This window comes from Anopheles coustani, chromosome 2 (genome assembly GCF_943734705.1).
Source record: "Anopheles coustani chromosome 2, idAnoCousDA_361_x.2, whole genome shotgun sequence".
In the NCBI taxonomy this organism is placed as follows: domain Eukaryota; kingdom Metazoa; phylum Arthropoda; class Insecta; order Diptera; family Culicidae; genus Anopheles; species Anopheles coustani.
This window is the reverse complement of record NC_071289.1, coordinates 72,022,411-72,048,801: the sequence shown is the minus strand read 5'-3', so window position 1 is coordinate 72,048,801 and position 26,391 is coordinate 72,022,411. Positions and strand designations below refer to the sequence as shown.

General features: G+C 44.8%; 2 protein-coding genes across 3 annotated transcripts in view; both read right to left on the bottom strand.

Moving 5' to 3' along the window:
• Positions 1–20,896, bottom strand: part of LOC131267773 (protein draper) — a 27,657-nt gene extending 6,761 nt beyond the window's left edge. For both annotated transcript variants that reach the window (XM_058270731.1, XM_058270730.1), the window contains exons 1-7: positions 20,805–20,896; positions 3,399–4,656; positions 1,853–2,148; positions 1,527–1,773; positions 979–1,449; positions 679–824; positions 14–436 (exon numbers count right to left, since the gene is read on the bottom strand). In XM_058270731.1, coding sequence (XP_058126714.1) covers positions 14–436; positions 679–824; positions 979–1,449; positions 1,527–1,773; positions 1,853–2,148; positions 3,399–3,562 — 1,747 coding nt within the window. In that variant the 5' untranslated portion in view covers positions 3,563–4,656; positions 20,805–20,896. The remainder of the gene's footprint in view (positions 1–13; positions 437–678; positions 825–978; positions 1,450–1,526; positions 1,774–1,852; positions 2,149–3,398; positions 4,657–20,804) is intronic.
• LOC131264957 (solute carrier family 25 member 35-like) lies at positions 16,574–26,391 on the bottom strand (the record flags this gene model as incomplete). Its single annotated transcript, XM_058267219.1, has 3 exons — positions 16,574–16,791; positions 16,991–17,701; positions 26,361–26,391. Coding segments are annotated over 3 exons (960 nt in total), but the record flags the coding sequence as incomplete, so codon positions are not given.

Genomic DNA, 26,391 nt, shown 5'->3' with positions numbered 1-26,391 from the left:
ACACCAAACTCACCGCCCCAGTCTGCCTTGCAGATACACCGGCCATTGGTCGCATTGCACGCAATAATGTTCTCCAGATGGCAATCGCACACCTGCTCACAGTTCTGTCCGAACCGACCCGGAGTGCACTTTTTGTCGCACAGCTCGCCGGTCCAACCGGCCGGACAGGTACAGTGGCCATTGATCGGATTACAAACGCCCCCGTTCTGGCACAGGCACTTTTCGGTGCAGTCGCGCCCAAAGTGCTGCGCGTCGCACGGCCGATCACACTTGATCCCCTGCCAGCCCGGTGCGCACACGCACTTGCCCGAGTCACCCTCGCAGGTGGCCCCGTTCATGCACTGACACTGCTCGCTGCAGTTCTGGCCGTAAGTGTTGTTCGAGCACGGTTCTTCGCAGCTTTCACCCCGGAAACCAGCGATACACAGGCAGGTTCCTTTGTTTTGATTGGTCATGATTGAACGGATGGACGATTCAGAAGAAGTAAAACAAAAAAATGAGAAGAGAAAATGAAAAAGAAATAATTATTGAATTGTAAAAAAGTCAAACGAATAAACGTATTACATGTTAAATATTGAAATTAAAACAATAAAATAGCAGAAAATTTAAAAAAAAACACGAAAAAGCTAATAGAAAGGAACATGACATAACACAATTAAACAAAACATGAAAACAAACCATCAATGTGTGAACAAGGTGATGAGTTCTTGCAGTTGCACGACAGCTGACAGTCTTGGCCGTAGCGTAGGAACCGGCAGGGTCTATCACAGGCATTGTTGCTCCAACCTGGCTTGCAAAGGCACTTTCCGGTCCACGGATGGCACCTGAAGCGTCGTATTTATGTCAAACCACACGAACGGTTCCCAAAACACATGTAAAATATAAAACAAACGTAAGAAAACCATAGGAACGAGAGGCAAGGCGGAAGACCAACGATGGTCAGAGGTTGGTCCCTCGTCCTTCGGTAGTGATGCATACATTTTGGTATTGTTCCAGAAGCAGTCGCATGTGCCGGTACAGTTGGGACCGTACTGGTCGATCGGACAAACACGCTGGCTACAGTCGGCACCGGTCCACCCGTCCGGACAGCTGCACTTCCCGTCGGCCGAATCACAGGGTGCCCCGTTCTGACAGCGGCACGTCTCGGTGCAGTTGATGCCGTACTGGCCGTTCGGGCAGGAATCGAGACATTTGGCCCCCATAAACCCGGGCGCGCAGATACACTGGCCCGTCACGCGGTCGCAGTCGGCCCCGTTGAAGCATTCGCACCGTTCCGCGCACCGCAACCCGTACAGACCCGGCTGGCAGCGGTTCGCACAGACCGTGCCCGTGTACCCGGCCGGACAAATACACTCACCCGTCACCGGATCGCACGTTCCACCGTTCTGGCAGCGGCACTTCGATTGACACTGAGCCCCATGCGTTCCCGGGGGACACGATTCCAAGCAACTAAAAAGAGGTAAGCAAACGGAGAGCAGGGGTTAAACATTGAACCAAGGGTCACGACGCTGAATTTCTTCACTTACAGCGGTCCGGTGAATCCTGCCGCACAGTAGCATTCCCCAGAGACGTGATCACACTTGCCACCGTTCGCACACTGGCATACCTCGGCGCAGTCCTGTCCGAAACGATCGCTGGCACACGTTTCCTCGCAGTAGCGACCCTTGAAGCCGCGCTGGCAGTGGCAACTTCCGTCGGCTGCGTTGCAGACCGAGTTATTCGTGCACTTGCACTTCTGTGAGCAATCCGAGCCCCACCGATTCGGTGGACATTCTGAAAAAATAAACAAAAACACACACACGGTTACCAAACGGATCTAGATAAAAAGCTCACGCCCTGATCGTTCACTTACTTGTATTGCAGCTCTTTCCGGCGTATCCTTCATCGCACCGACAGACGTCGGGCTCGATGCACTGGCCATGCCGGCAGCCGGCCTTACACTCCGCCACGCAATGATTCTGATCCTCGCTGAGCGTGTAACCGACGCAGCACTTCTTCACGATGCGCTGCTTGATGATGGTGCGCGTTTCGTTCACTATTCGGCTCTTGATTCGGTACGCGGAGCAGCGGGGCGGTATGCCGAGGCACCACTTCTGGTACCGCTCCTGGTAAGCTTCCTCCCGCGGTGTCGTTATCGTTACAGTAATACTATTAAACAAAAAAGGAAAAGCATTAAAGATTAATGTCCAATTCGTTATTCGAGTTGATTCATTAGTTTATCTTCTAGATATCCTTTTACAACAATCATACTACATTTTACTTTCTCTTTCTATATAAGATTTTGTTTTTTGTTTGCCAACTTGTCTAGTTTTCATTTATCAGTTAGAAGGTTTCATTTTGTTATGAAAATTCATTATTCTTTATCTAAGCACCATTGAAGGGATCGAATTAAATAAGTTAACAGTTAACAGAACGAGGATAATTGAATGGCAGATAACACGATCACAACGTCGCATTTGAAAGCAATTTTAAAATTTCAAACCATTCTCAATCTAGTTGGCAACGAAAATCGGTAGAAGTATGGCCTACTAGACAGATTGCACCAAAATACGTTTAAGAAGTACGTACACTGCGAGAGAAAGAGAAACATATTTATTTTGAAAATGAAAAACGAATGCGTGGATCAGTTTTGTGATTGATCTCGTGGAGATCACGACAACCATTTTCAGTTTAGTTATAACTGTTTTAATTTGAATATCTCCAGCGATTAATTCATATTTTATTCTTTTTCATTCATTCCACGTTCTACCTGATACCTACGGCAGTACTTGTATAAACTGAAATTTATCTTACAATTTTTCGCTAGGCTAGACATGAAGGAAAGGAACCTCGTCTTCCATTGAAGAACAATACCCCAAATTTAGACGTCTCTACGTCTCTCCTATTGCTCCATAGTAATGAATGAAACCCGTCTGGATAAACAATACCCGGTAAAATTTTAGTCCTACAGTAAACAACTTTTTTTTGTTCTGTTTCATAATGACTTGAAACATCGGTCGTTAGCTTTTATTACAAATCAATCAATTTCGCGCGCATGTCCGACATACTGCTATATAATAAAATTATCTACTTTCCTAACCCTTTCCAGCAAACCTCCATACTCTTCACAAAATACACACGCACCCACCCTTCCATTAGGCTTAACTACCATTACTCAGAAGTCTAGGTTTGTTTTTCACCTTCATCGATTGATTACGGAAAAACACAAGGCTTACGGGGGCTTGCAACGGCCATGGTAATTTATCCGACAAATTCTACCAACCATCGACATTAACTGCCAGCGAAGGAGAAACCCGTTTGCCGTAATTAAGCGCCGTTGGGGGATTTTAAGCATTTTTATATAATTTTCCATCCCTCCGAAGCACACGTTTTCGCTCCTATGATGAAAGAATACATACTTCTCAACCTCCTTGCACACGTTCGGGCCCTCCAGGTGGTCATCCTTGATGACTTCGGTAAGAGCCTCCGCGCGACTGTTGGAGCAAACCGCCAGCACCAACAGCATCCAGCAGCAAACGCGATACATTGGCGGTTTGCACCCCTTTGGCCTCGGTTTCGTCATGATGCAGTCGAGTCGAGTGAACGCCGTGATATGGCCGGTGCCCAGGAACGAACACTGTGAGTCTCTTAGTAAATTTCGGTCAGTGCCCAGCAACTGACTAGTTTGCTTTTCTTCTCGTTTTCACATCCGCTCCACTTGCTCTCTTTTCCAATATTTAATGTTTTCCAATTTGTTTCACTTTAAACACTTTCAACGACCTCGATTCGAGGGTTACACACTACACTAACACCAGACACCCGTCTCCGAGTCTCTACAGCCACCGTTTTCGGCTTACACGAAGGTAAGTCACTTGCAGCGCAACACCTTACTAAAACAAGTGCACTACCGGGTTTGCCTTCGGCGATTTCTTTTTACGTGGGGTTATTTTCATTCATAACTACCGGAGTGCCGCGAGGTACACCATTTTGCTGTCCGGTTTGGCATGCTTGTTTGTGTCTGTGTGAGCGAAGATCAAGATAGTGGCGGATCTACAACAATCTCTTAGTGAACAAGTTACTAACTGGTACCGAGAGTACTGTAAGAAAATCACACTTTATGCCCTTTAGTCGTCGTCACGTCGTTCTCGCACACTCTAACCCCCTTTCTCTCTGTCTTTCCTTCCGGTTTTGTCCACCGAGGGTTATCTAGCTTTATTACAACAGGCCTGCACGCGTGCGAGAAGGTGCAACATGCGTCCAGCAATGCGGTTGGTTTTGTTGACACAACTGTTGTCCACAGACAAACACACACACATACACAGTGAGGGACGTAATTCTTGGCTGAATCAACCCCCCATCGGTGGCGCAAATCGGTTCTGCGTAATCATCACTCGTTGCACGATCCTCCACTAACATCCAAAGGACACAGCGTTTCTCCAGTCGTCGCGGTTTCTTTGTTCCACGAACGACACACTTCCCGTACTACTGGAGGGTAGCTACAACGTCGTCAGCGTCAGATTCTACCTCATGTTCACCTCGCGAACAATGAGGATTCTCCACCATTAAAACGCATCCTACCAACTCCTTGGCAGAGTACACGAACACTTTACAGGTCACAACATCCGTTACTTCAATGCTGGATTGGAACACCTCTTCTAGGCGGGACGGGATCGGGATCTCTGCAAAAAGGAAAAGTAAACAGAACAACAGAATATGAGTAAGAACGTAAGCAAACACTGCGCGATGCGATCTTCTTCTGGAAACCTATAACGGTAACTTCATGGCACATCGCCAGTGCGATAAAGAGGAAGCTTCTAATTAGCATAGCTGCGCGTTCGTAGTAAACACTATAAGGGCAAGAGAAAGCTTAAGAGAATTGTCAGTCACCGCGAGAAAGGGCATCAATGATCTGATGAAAGTATAGAAGTTTGGTTAAGTATAATTGTAATAACCACTTCTTATGAATTACTATTACTCGTATGGAAACAAACGAGAATAAGCTTACATTAGAGATAACTTCCTCCACAGAAAATAACTTCCCTTCTTATCGATAACCTCTTTTCAATAACTTATACCAATCGGTTTCTCTAAAAATGTCTAACAGTATGCGAATCCAAAAGGTTCTTTGTTCCCGTGTGTTCTTTACATCAAGTTTAAGTCACGTCATTCCCGTTTGCGAGGCGTCGCATCAAGTTCTTCTGCTTCTGGAGCCTAACATATCGTTAGTGGTCGGATTGCTTCACACGATCATGTTACTGGAGATGGAACGGAGGGGTTTGTTGGAAGCGGAAAAACGAACAATAAATCACTTCCATCATTGTGGGAGATGCGCAATTGGACGGCAACGTCTTTGTTCCGTAGAACATTGATACAGAAGTGAGCTAGGAAAAAGACATGCACTATCATGCACATGCATACTTCGGTTGTTGTGTCTATTTGGAAGAATAGGAAATATGTGATAAACTATTCGATCCAATCATACAAAATTCTTGGAAACGTTACGGACAGAACTACTTGATTGTTTTTAAATACCATCCGAACAGAGCTCTCGGTTGTGGAAGGAACGTGGTCACAACAAAGTGGTGTAAAATAACAACCAGCTAGCAATTAATACCGAGTCGAGTCTTCCGGTTGTGATCGCGCTTCCATCGATCGATAGCCACTTGCCAACTTTCCATTGCGCACAACATATGGGAAGGGGTTCAGGTACGTCACACATTCCTTAGGTCGGAACAGGCGTGTGTGTGTGGTTCACAAGTCGAGAAAATGACACCAGCTGCGGTAAGCGACTCGTCGTGCGCTGGCGAATGTTTTGGGTCTGTAGTATACCTCCTCAATCGACGTGTGGCAACACGAGGTTCGCCATTCACCCGAACCCGGACACTTCTGGCGACGTGTCGATGAATCATACGCCATAAGAGGGGGCAAGAGAAAAAAAAAGAGTTACCAACAGGAAAATTGGTACCGCGATCCACCATACAACAACACCACCACCTCTGCAACCATCCACAACAGGGAAGTCTGTAATCACACGGAAAGTGTTCCTTATTTGCTCGCCATTTTGTCCTCCATCGACACCGAGTCACAGCATGGTATCAAGTGTATCGGCGCGACGAGTATCGAGTTCCGAGTTTTTGAGAGCAACTGGTTATCGATGAAACTAATTGAGACACGGTTAAACCGATAACATATCACAAAGCCAGCGAAACTAACTCCATTGGCTATGTAGAGTACTTCATTATTTGCTGAATTTTGTATCGATATAAAAACTCCTGGTGTTCGAAAATAACTATTATTAAATAATAATAAAATCACAAACCAAAGCCAATCGTAATCGTAATCATCATTCATCAACTTCTTGAATGGTTGAGTTTTCCAGGATGACTAAATCAGGGGTTATATTTCTACGTCTATGGACTGCGGGATATTTCATTGCTTTGTTCTGATCGAAACAATTTCGAAACGAACCTCACATCATAACCATGATGGCCTCGTATGCCGGTTCCGGATATAATCTTCCCTTCGGAGCGACTCATCCTAGCCGCCAGGGAACCACACACTGTCTGTATGCACGAATCCAATCCATCGCGACGAGTCAACAGTGAGAAGTCAACGTTCTTGAGGTCACCGATAACACACGGGCTGCCGTCTTCTATTGGGGTGTATATACTCGGGTGGTCCACTTAAGGGTGCAGAGGCTTGCACTAACGGGGCGAGAGATAAACGCTAAAGCTTACTTCATATTCTTTCCAGAAATGGTTCCCTTTTATCACAGCTGAAGAGGCCATTACTCACGATCGGTCGGTTGCAACCAAAGCAAACGAACCAAGTGCTGCCCCTCCAAAAACCAAAGAGGCCCACGCGTGTCCGGAGTTTCGTGACCTCGATGCAAGTTGGGTTTATTGCGTTTATTATTGCTTTGGGGCATTTATTTCGGAACACTATGACGACGATCGCTGCGATCGCTAGCATCGGCAGAAATTTGACACGAAACCGCCGTAACACCCTTCATCGGGGGCAGTTGAAACTTTCGATTTTGCCACGTTTCCGCAAGCTTTTGTTGATGTTTGAACGGTGCCTCAATGGTTGCTCGTTTCCAATCGAAAAGCGTCTTTGATTTCCTTTAAAACGCAATAAGTAGTGGAAACCAACGTCAAAGAAGAATTATTTAGCAACAATTTAATACAATTCCATCAACTGCAAACTGTTGTGGCGTGCCTTTTGCACACTGTTGCATTTAATACAAGAAGACGTAACGCAAGTTCCGAAAGTCGGCTGTCAACAGTCTGTAAATTGATGCTGAACGATCGGTGTCAAGTAACGCTGGTAGGTCGTGCGTTCCGCCAAACCCGTACCCGATATGTGTTGGGCTGGTTATTTGTTTGCTTCATTTGTTTATCTAAGATTCGGGAGTTTTTGGAAAAACCCGGGCAAGGGTAAATACGCAAGTTTCCGAGCAGACGATTGCAACAAAGCGACATCCGCTGATGCGAGCAGTGTGTAAACACACATCTAATTGACAAACTCACCCACTAGTGTTAGAATACAGAGTACAGGAAAAAAAAGCTAGAACTTAGTGCTTTGGTGGATGTCGACTTACAGAATTAACACGTTATTAACGCCACGGTATGCTCTTCACGGTACCTCAGGCACGATGATTGTAGAACTCTCAACACCAAATCGCAATTGGCATGAAACAACTTTGGCAAACTGTCTACTAACTTCCTGCTTATACAATGGCCCATTGTCTTGTGACCAGGCAAGAAAAAGAAACGAATTATTGTCAAATCTTTCTCAAAGTTTTCCTGTCTATGCTAATCTGTGAGTCATTCTCCCCGCTTCCAATAGCTCAATTGTTTCGATAATCGTCGCCAATATTGCGACGAGTATGGTGCAAGATTTGATAGAACAAACCACGACTTCTTACCCCGCTTGGCTCTTTTCCTAGCCACACAGACAGATGTTAGACGGCGGGAGGACACCACATTAATCCTCAAAACATGAACATTACGACGTATATTGCCGTCCATGCTTCACAAATTGAATGATTGTGAGTGAGAAGTCTTGCCGAGACTACTGTCTTACTTAGTCACAGCGGGTAATCGTCCATGACTCAACGCTAACACCACGTGTAGTCCCCCCAAATGTTCCTTTTTACGATGACACTCGAGTTTCGTGCTGATCGGAGCGGTAGCAGCTTAACCCAAACGGACTTACTTAACATGTCGGACGTGTAAAAAAACCCCTTATACCATAATCGCGCCAATCTGTCAGACGACTGGTGGCAGCTGTGTGAGTGTCCGAGACGCACCTAGTATTCTTACGCTCAGGAGTTAGCGGGGTACAGGAAATACTCGGAAATATTAACTCATCCCGCGCACGCTGCAGAACGGGCGCCAGAGAAGCCGCCGGCGATCGACCTACTCACCGGCACCTTTTTCAGTTTCATTCATCAACATCCCGAAACCGCGGCGTCCATCACATCGACACGGCCTTACACTGAGCACGCGTCAAAAGGGGGCACATGCTCCGAACGTCTACGTTCCTTGGCAACTGGCAGCTCAATTGGATCAGGGTTTGTTTTTCGTTTTTCCTATGAATTTTTCCTGATTCACACTCGTGTGTCTCGCATTGCGCATGCACAAACCTGGCTGCGGAGCGTGCATTTGAACATCTGTTCATCGAGTTTGAAAGTAAACGAAACACCCTCGGAACTCCGCTGAGACCCTAATGGAGATGAAAACCAATCCAAGAAGATCGCTTCGATTGAATCGACCGTTTTATTTACAACAAAATCTTCTCTCCCTCATACACATGGATAAACCTAGCAGGGAAGTAGCTTGCCGACTAAGTACTCTACGGCGTAGATGTACAGTACTACTGGCCAGAGTACGACCGCCAGGAGTCTATAAGCCAGAACAGGAATAGAGAGAAGAAGATAACCCGCGATACGAGCGCAAACCTTTCCGGAAGGTAACGCGGGCATTTGGAGCATAAGAGAATATGACCACCATCTAGAAAAAGCCGTCCAAGCTCCAATGAGCTTAGTCTTGAAATTTTCCAGCGTTCGAGGTTGCCGGGCAAGGTGCGAGTTCTGCCGGATGGTTTCAAACGATTCGTTTGACGAATCTTCAAATAATAACTCGAAGCATTTATCACGATGGGGACGCTCATTTTCACGATTCCTTAGTTTAAATTTTTCCAGCTATAAAGATAAAGATAAGTGGTAAATATCGCAAACGTCTGGATACAACTGGTCCGTTGGTTGTAGTACCACCATGCTTACGATTCTTTCCAAACCCAATGTAATCTTCCTGGTCCACGAACGCAGGAGCATCGAATCGATTTGCCAAATTCGGAACTCACGATAAGAATATGCCACATATACGGACGAGCAGGGGTTTATGTTGTGACAACATGGGCAAAGTTGCGTCCGTTGGTGATATGACGTCCCGTTCGGAACTCGCCATCCATGGTGCATTTGACTTCGGCGCATGCTGACTTAGTCGGGATCAAAATCTTGGCCTGCTTCGATGTTGACTGTTGGATAAAGAAAATCATTCATCGGTTTCGTGCAACGCAATCTCTTCCCATAGCGTTGGATAATATCAGCCGGGTAGAAGCCGAAACCTGCAGCAATCACTGCAAAGACCGGTAGGAAGCGGGAAGAAGCGCGTTTGTGAGTATTATTCAATCTGCAGCCATTGTGGCCCATCTATTTATACACCCGGATGGTGTACTCTCGCTCTCTCCCTTACTCTATTTCACTTTCTCGTTGGGTAAATATAATTTGCCCCAACCGATGCACTAACACCACACTTTCCGAAGGAGGGGGGGGGGGGGGGGGGGGGAAGAAAATCTTTCCCCTCTGTTTTGCTACCCTCTTCCGGTAACTGATTGTATGCATGACCTCCGCCCGGGGAGGAAAATTCTAACTCACGCGTAGCAAGGGTACTGTTTCACTAGGAACTAACTGAACTACGGTAACGGGAAGCAAAACGCAACAGCACGCACTCTTCATAGCAAACGGACTGCACCCAAGGGCGGATGCCGGAAAAAGCCTAGCTGATATACTTTGCTGACGAAAACGGGCCACTGTGATTTGATGCACTAGAAGGACTACTTGGATACAATACGGCCTGGCCGTCCAAATATATATAAAAAAGGACTACTTGGATGGGGCTTTTGAGTTATCAACGGGAGGCTGTGCAGTTAAGTTGCTTTGTTGAATTGGGATTTTCCGTTCTTTCGATCGTGTTTCTCGAACTGTATTTTTCTCGCGGGTCATCCCAAGTGTTAATCATTCTAATGCATGTTAGATAAAGGATATGATTTATTTTCTCACGAGAGCTTAACCGAGTGACATGTGGTAACCATAGCGCCATTTCTGATGTCTTGATTATCGAACAGATGCATCCGAGCTATTTGAAACATCCATATGATTAATACATGGCTAATAGATGCCGGCATAAGGGCCCGTACTGCATTAAATGAATGTAGTCTGGCGTCGCTTCCACTTTCCATTTGCGACCAACAAAACAGAAATGCTTCTGAATAATCACATCATATAGTCCAACTGTGAGGCCAATTTAACAACGGTCCAGCTCCACACCAACATCACCAGCATCAAACCACCATCATCATCATCATCATCATCACTGTACGATGCTGTACCGTTGTTGGTGACAGATTCCAGCATCCAGCCAGCAGTTTCTCAGCTAACGTCACCCGCTGATTTCAGTTTATCGTACGGCGAAAGGAGAAAAGCAAAGCGACAACGAACGAAAATCATTACCATTCGCGCTCGGACCACACCATGTTGGCCCGAGGTTGAAGGACATGGTTTGTGATTTCACAAAGGCGACACACACGCGCACACACCATGGTAGGGCAATGTTTTGTAAACCGATCGTATACGAACGCGGGTGCTGTTTTGTCGAGAGGTTACTTCCCGTTCCGGTCCGGCAAATGGTTGATATGGTGAGAATGTTAAGCGACGAGAAAATGATAGAGACGGACTGATATCAAAAATTGCAGTAAATGTGAGACCTGTTATTTCTAACCTGTTGTAAATAGAACGCAGTAAAGAAATAAATTACTTTTTACGATAAAGAGTAAAACAAACATATCGCAAAGTAACAACCATTCGGTGAGCTTAAAAGTGCCAAATCATTGCCAATTCATTCAAGTCCCTTGGCCTCAGTTCTACGGCGTAATTCGAATCGAAAGAACCTGCTATCCCTTGAATGAACGGACGAACTAAATCACTATCAATCGGAAACAACACTGTTTATTCACAACATTCACTGGAATCGATTACGAGTCATCATCGCCTACTAACACCACTCTATTACCCTTACCCAAAAGACAAAACAAACGATCCAATTCGATCCGATGACTCTCGGCACTTACGAGATGACGTGCAGCAGCATAAAACCAACTGAACCTAATCATTGCCCCTGGGGGGCGAAACCGTGAACGTTTGTCCATCCGCGCGCATCCTTCTCTCCGTCCGAGTGATGGTATCTCCTGTTGTTTTTTGTTTACTTTGCCCCATGTTATTTAATGCTTGCTGAATCGTCAATAACCGCCAACAGCTTATCTGCTCGGTAACAACGGCCATGAACTTGAGTGGGTTTTTTTTTTGTTTCGTCAAAGGATTACACATCGCCGGAAAATTATCCTTCTACAATTCATAGGAAAAATAATTTTTCCATCACGAAAAACACTTCGCCCGTGAAAGTTCAAGGTTCAAGGTAATGTTCAATATCACACACGAAAAGGCATTAATGTGCGCTCGGTAATGCATCAACGTGATGGACACTTTTCCACCCGCTTTCCTCGTGTTTTCCTCCAAAATGACTACACTACCCCCTCCAAATGCACATATGTCAAATGAGTGTCCAGTAATCTATTATCTGTGGGGTAATCATTTTCACGGTCACGTTGATGTCACATGAGTTTCCCAACGGGGCGGTACCTTCCACGGGGGATACATTCAAACCCACTGCTACTCCACTGTGCCGAGGAAAAAATTAAACAACCTAGTGAAATGCATAATTTATTCGTGCAATCTGTATTTAATGCACTACGTACTGCTGACGTGGGGCAAAAAAGGGAAAATCCAACGTCTTTCAAGCGGTTATCGTTGTTTTGTGACGAAAAGAATATACATCCTGCGGTCATTTTGCATATATGAAACGTTATCCATTAAATATTACGTAACCTCTTACTTTTATACAACACACCTTATCTACAATCGGAAACTTTCTTTCCACGGAGTTCAGTTTAAGGTCGAATTATTCATTTACATTTTTTCGTTTTCAATCTACACAATGCACTTTTCTATTAGTTTCACTTTTTATTTCTTGATTTATGTATCTATGTAAAAGGGGTTATTTTAAAACGCTCTCCCGCGGTAAACTATTACATTAACGAGTGACGTTATTCGGAACTTAAAATTAACCGTCCGTAAATAATTTTTTTTTCTATTCATTAAAAAGCCCACCTAGTCGCGTCAACAATTACCTTGAGTTGCACTTTCATTTTTATTTGATCTTGAACGTAATGTTCGCAAAAACCCGATTTTCTTTTTCATTTGCAAATTACCGCTCGCTTCAAGATTGTAGGTTAATGATGGAAGCAAAAAATAACTTGCGCAACTCATTACGCTTGCTTGTTTTGTGCTTCGCAGTTATAAAATCTTCCGTTTACAGTAAGTTTGGTTTTTGTTTAAAAGTTTCACTCTCTTCTGGATTCGATAATTTTGTTTGAACATGCATTTTCATATGCATGTTGGTTAGTAAATTATGGAGGTAGAAAATGCACCAATATGCATGCCACACGTAGGTTAAACATTGACCCCATTTTCTCTCCGGGTATGCGGAAAACATCACCACAATCACTCTTCATGTGTGTGTGTTTGGTGGATGTGTCAAGGGGTAATGAAACCAGTTGACCAACGGAAGGTGATTTGTACCGATTTCCCTTCATGCAACAAATGCCACTCGGAGACTTGATGTCGCGTGCATCTTTCCCTACATTTGGTAACACCACGATAAAACCAACCGTCCCGACCCAAGCCCCGAACGATAGCTAACCTTGTATGGTTTCTACTAATGCGGGTAATGGGCTTTCTACATTCTAATCGCAGGCGGGAGGATTTATTGTTGCAACACCGGCTGGACATGCGCCGGTATAATGCAGGCCGATCGTGTGAATAATTTTCGGTCCGTGCTTGAGCGTTTCGCACATTGCGTGTGTAGGCATGTTTTCCGTCAATTTTCCCACACTTTGCAATATGTTTTTCCTACCGCAAATTGCCCCCACGCCACGCGGTGTTATGAAATTCAGTACCAATCAATTCGATTCCAACGCCAACGTAATTAATTTGCATTGGAATAAATTAGAAAACCCGACAGATGAGGATTACCAATTACATCATAGAATCAAAATCAACTGTTGTTTTTTACGTGGAAAATTAATCCAGAATGTAATTACTTTGAATAAATATATTTTATGCACGAAACAGTTTGCGTTTTATAATGCGCCACTAAGCAAACAGTAAGTTTATTTGATTGAATGTCATAAACATCCGCATAAACAACCGCAACATTTTCAGAAGAAAATTCAATCGATGCATCTAACAAAGTTACATTACGTAGGAAAGAATTAAATTTCACAAGATAAGCGATTGTTTAAAGTAGCAGAGAATAAACAGTTCGGTCCACAACTAACTCTCATACAAAATTATGCTGACATTCTTCTGGTCTTTCCGTCATCATAAACGGATGTTGTGTTTACAAACACGCACAGTTCGGCTGAACGGGGAAAAATAATCCACCATTGCGAAGGAATGATACCGGTTTCAACTGCTCGAATTGCTTGAGAGGTCTGTTATGAAATAGAAACCATTTCAAACACATTCGCTTGCACACGGTCGCCGCAGCATTTCTTTGCCGTAAGGCTTTCGGGTGGCCTAACGCCAACCTTACTGACCCAAAACCCTACCGGAGGGACCGGTCCAGGTCGGTTCGGGTCTAACCAGGCCGGAGACCAGTGACCGGATCGCTGTCATGACCGTTCGGAAGAAAGAGTAGCGCACAAGAGAAAGAGGAAGGAAGCAATACGAACGCGAATATAAATCTACCCGTATGCACCGGGTAAAGGGGAGGCATGAAACGGAGTGTCATGTGACGGGAAAAAGCTAATTACCACCACATCATCGGCCGGAGCCCTGATGACCCCCAACCCGAGGCCGTCTACTAAGGCCTCGTTGACAGCTAAACGACCCCGCTTTGCCAATAGCAGAACCCGCATGAACAAACAATACAACACACCAAAAACGCATCACGTCAGGAAAGTCCAATTCGCGCGGTTAAATTTCCTCCATCCCTTTTTGGAAAGCCAGCATGTGTTTGTTTGTGCGGTTTGTGTTTTCCCCTAACACGCCTCGGGGGAAATACGTCACCCAAATCCCGCACTGCATGATCTCCCCGGAGGGAAACCATTTGTTTCATGAAATCTGCCGGCAATTAAAATGCATACACACTCGCGAACGTTGCAAACGTACATAAAATTGTAACGTTTCTCAATTCTAAACGAGTAGGGGAAAATGTTCCCATATGCACGCTATTTGCAAAAAAAAAATCTTTGCAACCTTTTTGACACGAGATTTACAGTGCAAACTCCAGTACTTTGAACATTTATGTTATTTTTTCTCAAAACTCTTACTTTTGCTATGAATAGCCATTTAGAAGGGTTGATGTCACAAAAATCTATTCGGTTAGAAGCGTAACCCCTCTCTTGGATATCTTGTGTTTTTAAAAAGAAAAATAAATTTCGAAAAAATACTGAGATTGTTCAGCAGATAATTTAAAACTGCCATAACGAACTTACTTTATATAACACATTTTTTTGTTCATATTTATGTCCAATTTTCAATGTAAGTCCATTTTTGGTCTTTGTTTTTTATGGCTCACGAAGAAAAATGAATTTTATACTGTAACCATTGTAAATATTTGTTAAACACTTGATCAAAATAATAATAAAGTTTCACACCAACAACGTTTCCTTCTATTTAGTGTTACTTGTAAACATACGATGTATAAGCCACCTTGAGAACTAATTTCTAAACTGCACAACTCTGCCGACGTTCGGATGCTATCATTTGCCCCGCCGGTGTACGCTCGGAACACTCTCCCCTACCGTGTGCATCAGGCCCTTCTGGTTTAAATTATTTGCGTACGACTTGCTTGGCAACGGATCGATTTCGCGTCTCCAGTTCAGAGTCGCTTCAATAATGCATCACCACCAGCCAATTGCTTTCTTTCATCAGGCGTCACATTTCTATTGCCCAACGATTATGGCTTGGCTGAGGGAGCGTCAATTGATCCACGGTTCGCAATGTGGGACACAGTGCAAAAAAAAAACAGTGTGCCTCCGCGGAAAGGAGAAAGTTTACGGCAAAATGGGGAAGAAGTTGAAGAAAAATTTGGAAAAGAACTTTCTCCTCAATGAATATCAATAAGATACAATGATGAATGAATGATGGACCCACGAAAAAATTTACAGTTTCCCATCGGTAAAGTCGTGCTTGGTCGTCGTTACTAGTAGCCTCAAACTTCTGGGAAATTGTGTACAACCAGGGACAAGTAAAACTCGAATTTCTTCACAACACTGTTTCTCGGAAGACGACGGAACCTTTGCCGTGTGCCAGATAAGTTGTAAGCTATATTTAATCGTTTTAGCACCTCGCCCAACTGGCCTTTCTGATAGCGAACCGTTACACGCTGTATAGCATGGGTGTTACACGATTATCGGAAAACCCCTGGTTACCCTTTTCCAGCGAAAGTCGATTGGAAATTCGAGGAATTTATAGCATAGCCCTCGCACGGTTTGAAGTTCTCAGAAATTGTGCGACTTCGATCACTCATGAAGGCGCAAACAATACGGACAGCGATATGGTAGGTCAGGCATTGGGATGTACGACTTCAACTGACCTACATTAAGTGATATGAAACAACATGGTTTACAAAATGTGGAATTAAACCGATACCCCAACATATGTCCATACACAATTTGCGGTGAAAACTAACTCATCGAACTCAACTTATGTGTTGAAAATGTCATCCATCCAGACGCCCTCGTTCTATCGACACAATACTTTCCGTTGTCAACCGAAATGTTAGCTAGGCATCCATCACGTTTCAATGGTTTAAAGCCACCACAAAGAACTAATGGTACGTCCACGCCTCAGGCTTCTCTGCGTGATGTCATCGGTGAAATGAGCGCAAGTACATCAGTTTGTAACAAATTGCATTTTAATGTAAAGGCTGTTTTCATTTGCACTGGAAGGAGAAGGAAGTTCCTGAGATGAAGCAAAAAAGATACTCGCTTCGTTTATAGCTGCATAATCCCCGCATGTCCAAGAACCACGAGCTAAGGCAAAATACTAGATTGGAGTGTGCGTGTGTGTCTTTTGTGTAGAAGCTTGTGTAAAGCACTCAATCATCCGGAGCTGCCTGGAGATAAGATACGGGGTAGTGATGCGCGCGCCTCCAGAGGAATCCACCATCTTACGCGGTATCAGGTATCAGTAGCCGGCGGTGACTGCTGATCCCTTGCCGTACCGCTCGTACAGCCCCTTGAAGAACTCCCAGAAGGTTAGGTTGAGCACGGTGTGTGGGGCGACGCGGACGTACATCGGCACGAAACCCTTGTAGTAACCGTGTAGGCCTTCCGCTCGGTACACCTTCACGAAGCAGTCGACGATGTTGCCGTACAGCAGTCCTTTTCCGGTGGCGGAAACGGCTACGCGGCCCGGTAGGTGGTTCCCAAGGTCCAAACGTAAGGACGAAACAGATTTAGGAGGGTTAGAAGGGGTGAGTTTGGAGTATGTGCCAACTACTTATGAGATTTGTGGATGAGATCTGGAACCCCAGGGTCCCAGAGTCCTACCCGGATCCCAATCCCTAACTCTAGCGCCCAGGTACCCCGAAGAGACACGCACCTTGGTTGGTCATACGTGTCGTGACGACATCGCACGGTGACATGAGCACGCTGGTAAAGAAGCCCGCCACCGTGCTGCTGGCCAGGGCGGTCAGTACGATCGACTGCCGGAAGGTGTCGTACTGCAGGATGAAGTCCTTGCACGCACTGTACGAGCACATCTGCGCGGAACCGCCCACGCCGAGCCGGGCAATGGTGGCCGTGCAGCCACGGAACAACCCCCGGAGGCCACTCTGCCGGTAGATGCTGCCGAACGCGGACAGGGTTCCGCTGTGGCGGTGCTGGAAGCGGGCCGTGTACGAACCGGACGTGACGGCCTGCAGCTGCGTCTTGACCACGTAGAACGGGCAGGAAGCGATGGCGCTGGCCGCACCGGAGCAGCCACCCCAGAAGAACGTCAGCAGCGGGGTGAGGGCGGGCTGCTTCGTACTTCGCGTCCAGCCGAGATTCTCCGCCGTCTGGTACGTCCCCAGGCGGACGCTGTTCATCGAGAACTGGTACATGAGGGCCGCCGGCAGGCCCGTCTGCAATCCGCGCAGTCCGTCGGTGCGGACCACCGTGAGGAAGGACTGCCGGAGACCCTTGTACGAGCGCTGCTTGAGATTCTCCTTCGCGATCAGTTCGCCTTCGAGCTGCTGGCGGGTCTTGAGCACGTCGAACGGGTTCGTGAACAGGACGGCGCACATCGACGACAGCCCGCCAAGCAGGAACTCCATCGCGGTCGGTGCGCAATTTCTACAAGAAAAATACCAAAACACTCAGGCACACACGTACACACACACACACAGGCACTGGCTCGCCGCAGAGGTGGCCGGAGCTAAGCCTGGAGCAACGGATCCAGGCTGACCACCGCGAGGCACTGGTGTGGCCGAATATCGCACCTCCATACCGGGATGCCACGGAAGTTATGTCGTATGCGCGAGCAGCTGCGATAAGAAGCTGGATCGCCCACTTCTACCTTTTGGGCTTATCTTATCTGCGCAGTGTGGAGTTAAAAATATTTATACGCAAAATCCATGAGGAGTACCTAACAGACAGGTACCAGCCATATCGACTATTAACATCGCAATGTATAATGGTGACTAGCGCAATTGTTGGGCAAATTTACATTAAGGTTATCGGAGCACCATTATGAGGTAGATACTCAGAACGACTAAATGGACTTATCTTAAGTCTATCTCCAAGACAAATCACCTTTGGGGGAGTACTGAATTAGACGGCCTATTTAAAGATATATTTAAATAGAGCAAACATAACTAAGACGATGGTTTTCCAGAGATCAGTTGGATAGAGTTTTCCCTTACTCATTCTAGACCCTCCAGTCTGAAGGGACTTTATAACAATAAACTAATTTTCATCGTATTCAAATGGAACAAAAACCATTATCCATCCTCCTTTGGTTCAGTTGATCATAATTCGACACTTTCACGACCCAAAACGGATTCGACCTCAAATATTCGGTTAGGCATTCCATAGCCATGATTTCTCTCGCTCTCTTACGATGTTTTTTTTATGTTTCGACGTTCCCCAAAGAAAACGGGCCGAATTTTTAAATCGTGAATTAATGAAAGTCACGAATAAAAGATTCATCCGTTCCATCCGTGGAAGGTTCGTTGCATTAAATCGTTCTACGGGATTGCTGACGAACTTCTTTCCCCCGAGCCACAATCCGTAGGAAAAGCAAGAGGTCAACGTGCACCTCCTCGATGGGCTTTTAGGATGGCATTTTCTTCGAACGATTATAAACCTGACCAAACAATGAGAGATTAGATCCTTCGGTGTGCGTGACTTTTTCTTGTTGCCTTCTGTTTTGAAACTTCGTCCCACTCCGATTTCAGCCGCGAAGGCAACCCGACGTCAAACCGGTTCCTTCGTTGGCCGGAACCTGTCGTCGTTCGGAGGGCAATGATTGTTCAGGACCCAAGATAATGGTGTGTGGGTCTTGTTTGTGCTTGGTGTTTGTACTTGGATGTGAATCTCTGTTGGATCAATTTCCGTTCAGATTTTTTCTCTCTCTATTGGTTCGAGCCAAGCCGAACAACAAACACAAGACAAAGATAAGAACGCATTCGGGGTGGAATTGGACGATAAAATGGCTTATCAGCAGTGGAAGGAAGCAAACATTCTAACCGAAATTATCGGTTCATTCCAGAAGAAGGAGTGGTCTTAGGCACAGTTCATTGCAACCCACGTGCAGCATAAATAAACAAGATTTTTGGAGCTGTACCACGAAGAAGTAAACTGAAGAGAAAAGACCCTCTTTTTCTTAGTTCCGTTCGGCAAAAACCCCTCATAAGAGGCTAACATTAATGCCGCTGTGCATAAAGCAACCGACTAAAGCTGGAAAGAAAATTTTTTTCTGTATATAAACCGTCAAGTACAAAGGACTTCATTGCCTTATGTTGGTCATTATTTCTATACCAAGCACTTCCCATCCTACGCCTGTTTGCAGCCTTTTCCAAAACGGTCGCAAAAATATCTCGCGACGTGCATTAAATCCGCGTGCATGCAGCTGTTGCATATCACCTTCTCGTAACGTTCCGTCGTGGGACAATGGGTCGAAGTCATTTTCCAGTTTGTCTAAAAATATTTTCTTGGACGGAAAGTACATTTTCCCTACCCCTTGATGCCTTTCGTATCGGTCCGCAGAGTTGTGAGTTATCGGTAGAAGGACAACTGCGGGCCGGATGTTTTGGTCGCGATGGGGAGAAAGTACGAAGAGTTCCTTATCGCAGTTCAACTAGGCGTGAGCGTCTGTTTACGACCCAGGGGACAGATTTTCAAACATTTGACGATGGGAAGTAAACCATTCAGGGGAACACAACGTCATGTCGGAGTTGTAGAAATGGTTCAACAAATGGGCGATGAACCTAGATTTCGAACTGACTTTCCGAGGACGCTGTCAAGTGAATAGGTTCACCTAGAGCTGACATGTTTTAATCGGTAGTGTAGGTCATGTATACAACCATTGACAAGGAAGGTCAATTGAGAAGATACGATGCTTCGATGAGTTCAACGTATTAGATGTGACAACGGCCTTACTATTGATACGTTTACTACCCTTTCTCGTTACGGGACCGTTTTTATTCAAAAAGAAGTAAAACATTTTGTCCAAAATAAAACACTCATTGGATACATGTGCGACATGCTTGAGCAGAGTGTTGTCTCGGTTAAATAACAAACCAGAATATCTGAACCATTTCGCCAGACACGTAAATGCGCCAACCCACTCCCCGCCCCGGTGGCCACCAATGGCGTTTCAGAAGACGGTGCCCTATGTAGAGCCTCGCGTACTAGGCTTTCGCGACGCTCCAATTAGCATTAGCATCAGCATAGTTTCGTGATGGTGATTTTTTCACGCATCTTCAGCGATGCGACACAGACAAAAACAAGTGGAAATAAAGTTTGCACGTGAGACACGTTTGAAGATGAACGAATGCTAAACGTAGCTGTAGCGTGTCCCTCATCCCATCCTTTGGTTTGGAATGTTTCCCAGCATCACATGGTTGCGGCAGGCGCAATGGCACTGACATTGTACACCGGGTTGCATCAACCTCCTCCCCCCCGGGGGGCGGAATGCAATGACACCGAGAACAATGCACCTTTTCGGTCACTGCTTTCCTCCGTCGGTCAACGGGAGTTTGTGTTTTTCGGTTCCGCGCATTCGCAGGTTTCGATTGCTTTCTCCCCTTCGCTAGTCCGCTTGCCCCAAGGATTGGACTTTGACACTGATATTGGGTTCTATTAGCAGCTTCGTGACACTTGGGGGAGAAGTATAAGGTGAATGTCTTCGACACCGGAGTGTGTTTACCTACCTTTCGTTCGACTGAAGCTGATAGATTATTGAGTCGCAACCATCGAAGCTGCTGGTGGATTCGTTTTCTCTCCACGCCGACACACGCTGAAGATTGCTTCTGCAAAATGGGCAAAATCGAGTTTTTGTTTTTGAGTACGGTTGAGGGGCCACTAGAGACAGATACAACAAACTATACCACGAGTGTGCCGAAAAATTAACACGTACCACAGCCTACTGACTGTGGAACCGAACGATGATGCCAACCGTGAAATATTCAACCAACTTATTACGTGTGCTCGAGTGGACCCCATCCGCGAAGGGGAGATACGGCGGTTAAAAAAACAACGTGCGCAATACACACAATTTCCCTCCCGTACACACGCACACCGCAGCAACGATGCTGGCGCGAGTTGGCGGCATCAACTTGTGGAGCTACACGGCTACGGCGACTAACATAAGAAACCGCGGATTCCACGACGATCACAATACCGAGAAAAAAAACATTTCACCAGGCAAACCTTAAACCGTGGTGTGGTGCGCGCACGACTACTCTCGCGCAGCGCAATTTTACACATGGCACGAATTGACCGTGTTGGCGGTGATGAAGTAGAAGTAAAGCGTAATCAAAGAAATAACTAGCAAAGGGCACGCCACCTAAAACAAAAGCAATGCCAAAAGGACGCCGAACTTGAGGTTCAATTTTGTCTCCCTTGGTTTGTTATGTTTTCGAAGATATACCCATCTGCCTTCCACTGTATTGCTCTGAACTGAATTTGTTCAATTTTGCTACTTAATCGTTTCGTATCGTTTAGCTGTAAAACGGTCAATTGGAGTCACTTTTTTCTTCATTGAACCACCACTTGTTAGCTGAACCACTGCACTGTCGATTGCTATGGAAATCGCATTGCCGACCGTGTTGCAAAATGCAATATAAACAAACTACACAACTAAAAGAACGCACAGTAAGCGACACGAAATCGTAGCATTCCACCGAAAGCACGCGAGGACGCACATTTCACTCGGGTAAACAATTCACAGCAGGTAACGCCACGTTCCATTGATCCGTGATTACAAAAGGCAAATGAAATAACATATTGACGAGCAACTGCTCCCCTGTTGAATAAAATATTCTTCAATGTTGTTCGTCAGTATGCTTGCGTGAATTTATTCTAATGAAAAATTAGCGCCCCGCATCGCGGCGAGGAAACGGTCCCAAAAAACGAACCATCCGTTCCGTACGGATTGCACTTCACACGAATCGGGTAAGAGGGCCTAATATGTACGATGCACGACTTTTCGCGGAATCGAACAACACGAAGCGATCGGCTGCTAGCTATGGATAATGGTTGTGTAAACAAAGCACTAACCACTCCAAACCTGCTGGTGGAAGGATCTGAACGGCTCAAGCGAGCATTTCACTACGTTCCGTTGCCGACGCTAGTTCGTTATTGACTGGTTTTCACAATGTTTGTGTTGGCAGAATCGGGACTCGGAAGATTCGAAGATTCGATCCCTAGACGGATTCTAAAGATTCGAATCCCATTTGACGGATTCTAAAGATTCGAATCCCATCTGACAGAATCTAAAGATTTGGATCCCATTTGACGGATTCTAAGATTTGATTCGATTAGGATTCGAATCTGATTTGATTGGTTTGGGACTCGATTTGATTCGATTCTGACTTGATCGTAAACTGCTTGAATCGACTCACAATGATTTGAGTCGAATTAGTCACATAACGAGTCGATCTAGAGACAATCTACTACAAATTTTAGCTTTTTTTTATGTATGGAGTTCGGTGCACACTAAAAACTCGACCTCGGGGTCCACACTGCAGAGCGACGTCCCGTTTCAAAAGTAGCCCAGTTTCGGCAGAACAATCGCGCAAGCCAAGTGCGACAGAGGTAGGAGAGTATGTGGAAATATGTATCACATTGGGGCGCAAACTCGGCTAAAATTTTTTATTGAATTTTGAGGTAGTAATGCATGATATTTGTTTAGCTACGTATTTTATGCACCCTGAGTGAGTTTGGCGCTTCCACATTTGAAATTCACTGAGAAAACAAACTTAAACAGACAACGACGATATTGTGGCCCGCCGTAGGAAGTATATATTTCCACATCATCTCCTACTTGTTGAAGAGCAGTTTGTTTATGTTTCGGCACCCGAAAAAACTTTGGTAAAAATATCAATTAAAACGGAGTTTGATAACTGAATTACATTTGTGAAGCCTAAAAATAAGTGGTACAACGAAAAATCCGATGTTTCGTGAAGAATATTGCTGGTTTTGTTCGCGTTTGTGATTAAGTTTGTTTACGTTTTGTCCAGCTGTCGGTTTGTTTACTTTTCGAATTGACATTTGACAAGAGCTACGTGACGTCGCGTTTCTCGCTGTTTCTACACTAGCGCGATTTGTGCAACATTTGTTTTGTATGGAGTTCGGCCGCCTGTCAGGCGTCGTCGCGTTTCGTGACGTAATGTGGAACTGCTTTCGTTTTGTTCGCATGGAAAATGTTTAAGAAGCCGTCGGCCGTAGTGGGTTACCGATTTTTCGACGAAATGTATCGAAGTTTCACCTCACGTACCTTCTCTTTACTCGCATAGTTGTTTACATTTTGTGCTGTTTATCACCAGGCTGTCAAAAGCTACGGTCGCCATTTTCTAAAAAAATACCTCCTAAAAAGTCACCTATTCAGTATTTAATCATCTTGGTTCCTACTGTTTCTTGCATTGGGATTCGGATTTGGAGATTCGGTTTACCCACCACTAGCATAAAGCTGCAACGCGCCAACAAGCTTCAAAAACTTGGTCGCAGCTTGAAATAATGACTGAAATAGCCAAATTGCTAAAAACTTTTTAGTGCCTTGGTCAATTTCAGCAACAGACACCTCAAATGAAAGGTCTTTTCAAGGCAAACAACTTGATTCAACAAATATTCTAGCTCGATTCTTATTTAATGAAATAAACATTTGAATGGGAATTAGATACAGATACCTTGTTTGGTATTTTCTGCTGAAATAACAAATTTGTAAATAATGTTTGATTCTTTCCACCGATTTGTACATGTAACTCCATAAATGAAAAGTATGAACAATCGGAACATTAGGCTGATGTGCATTTTTCCATACTTACAGGCCTGGCAGGAATGGCAGTTAACATCTAAAGAACGATGACATGCGGCAGCCTCCGGCGAGCATTTTCGGGCCCATAGATTATATCAAATAGATGATATGAAAGATCATCTAGGCGACCATGTAAGTAAAAACAATGTATTGAAGAACAGTGCAATTAGGACAGTGAGCTAATCCTTAATTACTTCTGTATCATACTTACCGGCATGGCAGCGATGGCAGTTGAAAAACACAGTACGACTATGAGGAGCGTGTATGTAGCAAGGACTTCGCGGGTAGCATGCGGCAGTAACTGGTAAACTTTTAGGAGCAAGAGGATCCATCTATTTTGAATACAATTCAATCATTAATATGGTGTTAGGATAGTTTGTTTTTTTTTCCCGGAACCCGAACTAGTTAGCAAACACGATTGTAGCGTGTATTCTACGACAGCTAGTTTGATTTTTTTTTTGTTAAAGCCAAGAAAAATGCATTTTACGCACTCCGTTCCTAAGAATAGACTCGAAGGGGCCAAAAGAGCATCCCTCACTACTCCCTAAAAAACTCGGCAAAAAGCTGTCCCTTACACCACCAACGTGCGTTAGGGGTGGCAAAGAGGCAAGAGGGATGTTGCCTCTTTGTTGTGGTGCGTATTGCCTCTTTGTTGTAGTGCGTATTACTCCTAGCAAAGGTGCGTTTTGCCTCAACTAGATACAGATCGATCAAAAATTGAACTTTTTCAAAACTGAAAAAGCAAAAAAAGGCAAACATTGCTGAATTGGTAACTAGTTTGAACCTTTATGAATCCTATCCAGTGATAAAATTAACAATCAAGAGCCAAGTTGTTAGAAAATTTTATAGTTTTCCTTAAGGGGTGCGTATTACCCCATCCACCCCTACATGCGTAACCTGTCCTAACTAAGCTATTAGCCACGCAACAGCTCCTGGTGATTCTGTTGAAGATAGTTGTCTTAATAGATCCTAATACTAACCCTGGCGAAATATACCCTAATCATAATTTTGAGTCGCCTGTCCCTAACCATGAAAAGGAGGTGGTGGTACATTTTTACTATGCCTATCTCCGTATGTTTTATCCACCTTACCAAGGAAAAAATGGTGGTATACCCAAATAGTATCACATAGTATGTGAAACTCTTGAAAGTAACAAAAACAGCTTGAAAATGATCGAATCTCCTAACTAACCTATCCCTAACGAAATGCATGGTACACTATCCCTGCCTAAGTAGCCATAATCACGCATCTCCTACACTTCATCTTGTGTCGCATCCCTGACTAACTATGCCCTATCAGTAATTTGATTGAAACGAGTCCTAACTAACCTAACCCTAACGAAATGTATGGTACTCTGACTAACTCTGCCCTATCAGTAATTTGTTTGAAACGAGTCCTAACTAACCTAACCCTAACGAAATACATGGTAGGGGTGGATGGGGTAATACGCACCCCTTAAGGAAAACTATAAAATTTTCTAACAACTTGGCTCTTGATTGTTAATTTTATCACTGGATAGGATTCATAAAGGTTCAAACTAGTTACCAATTCAGCAATGTTTGCTTTTTTTGCTAAGAAAAACGTATGTTTTTCAGTTTTGAAAAAGTTCGATTTTTGATCGATCTTTATCTGGTTGAGGCAAAACGCACCTTTGCTAGGGGTAATACGCACCACAACAAAGGGGCAATACGCACCACAACAAAGGGTCAATACGCTCCACAACAAACACGCTTTCCAGACTGCACCGTCGCGTAACGCGACGTCGCCTGACAGGCGCAGAACTCCATGCAAAAAAAACCTAGCGCGATTCGCGCGACATCGCGCAAGGTTTTTTTTATATGGAGTTCAGCTGCTGTCAGGCGACGTCGCGCTGTAGTGTGGACCCCGAGAAAGAGGCAATACGCACCACAACAAAGAGGCAACATCCACTGTCAAATAAAGATAGTACCCGGTTGACAAAAATTCAAATTTTTTGCAGCTGTCATGTAGTACCAGCAAGTTTTTCCATGGCAGATTGCTGGAACTCTTGCTGGAACTACATAGTACCAGCAACAATGTCAATTTCTGTCAACCGGGTATGTTTACAAACTGGTGCATTTTACCCCGACATACTGGGTGCATATTGCCCCCATTCATAGTTCCCCACATTTTCAACTAAAATATGAATAAATTTGCATACTTTCCGAAATTTTCATGAATAGTCTCAAGCACTGATTCTCAATTCACTAAATTTCGTATTCCTCGTGGGTAAATATCGGTTTTTGCACTTAATATTCCTTAGCGGAATGGTAAGTCACATTATAACAAAAACTGTCTGAGCTGAGAATCATTTTGTTTTCCGTTTATTTCGCGTTTCTGTTGATGTAGAGCTATCAAACTCACAGGTTGACCATATTTCAGGATGATCTTGCAGGGTGACTACTTTTTACGCGTTGAAAACTCGTTTTTCAAGGGAAATGGGAAAGGGTGCGTATTGCCTCAGG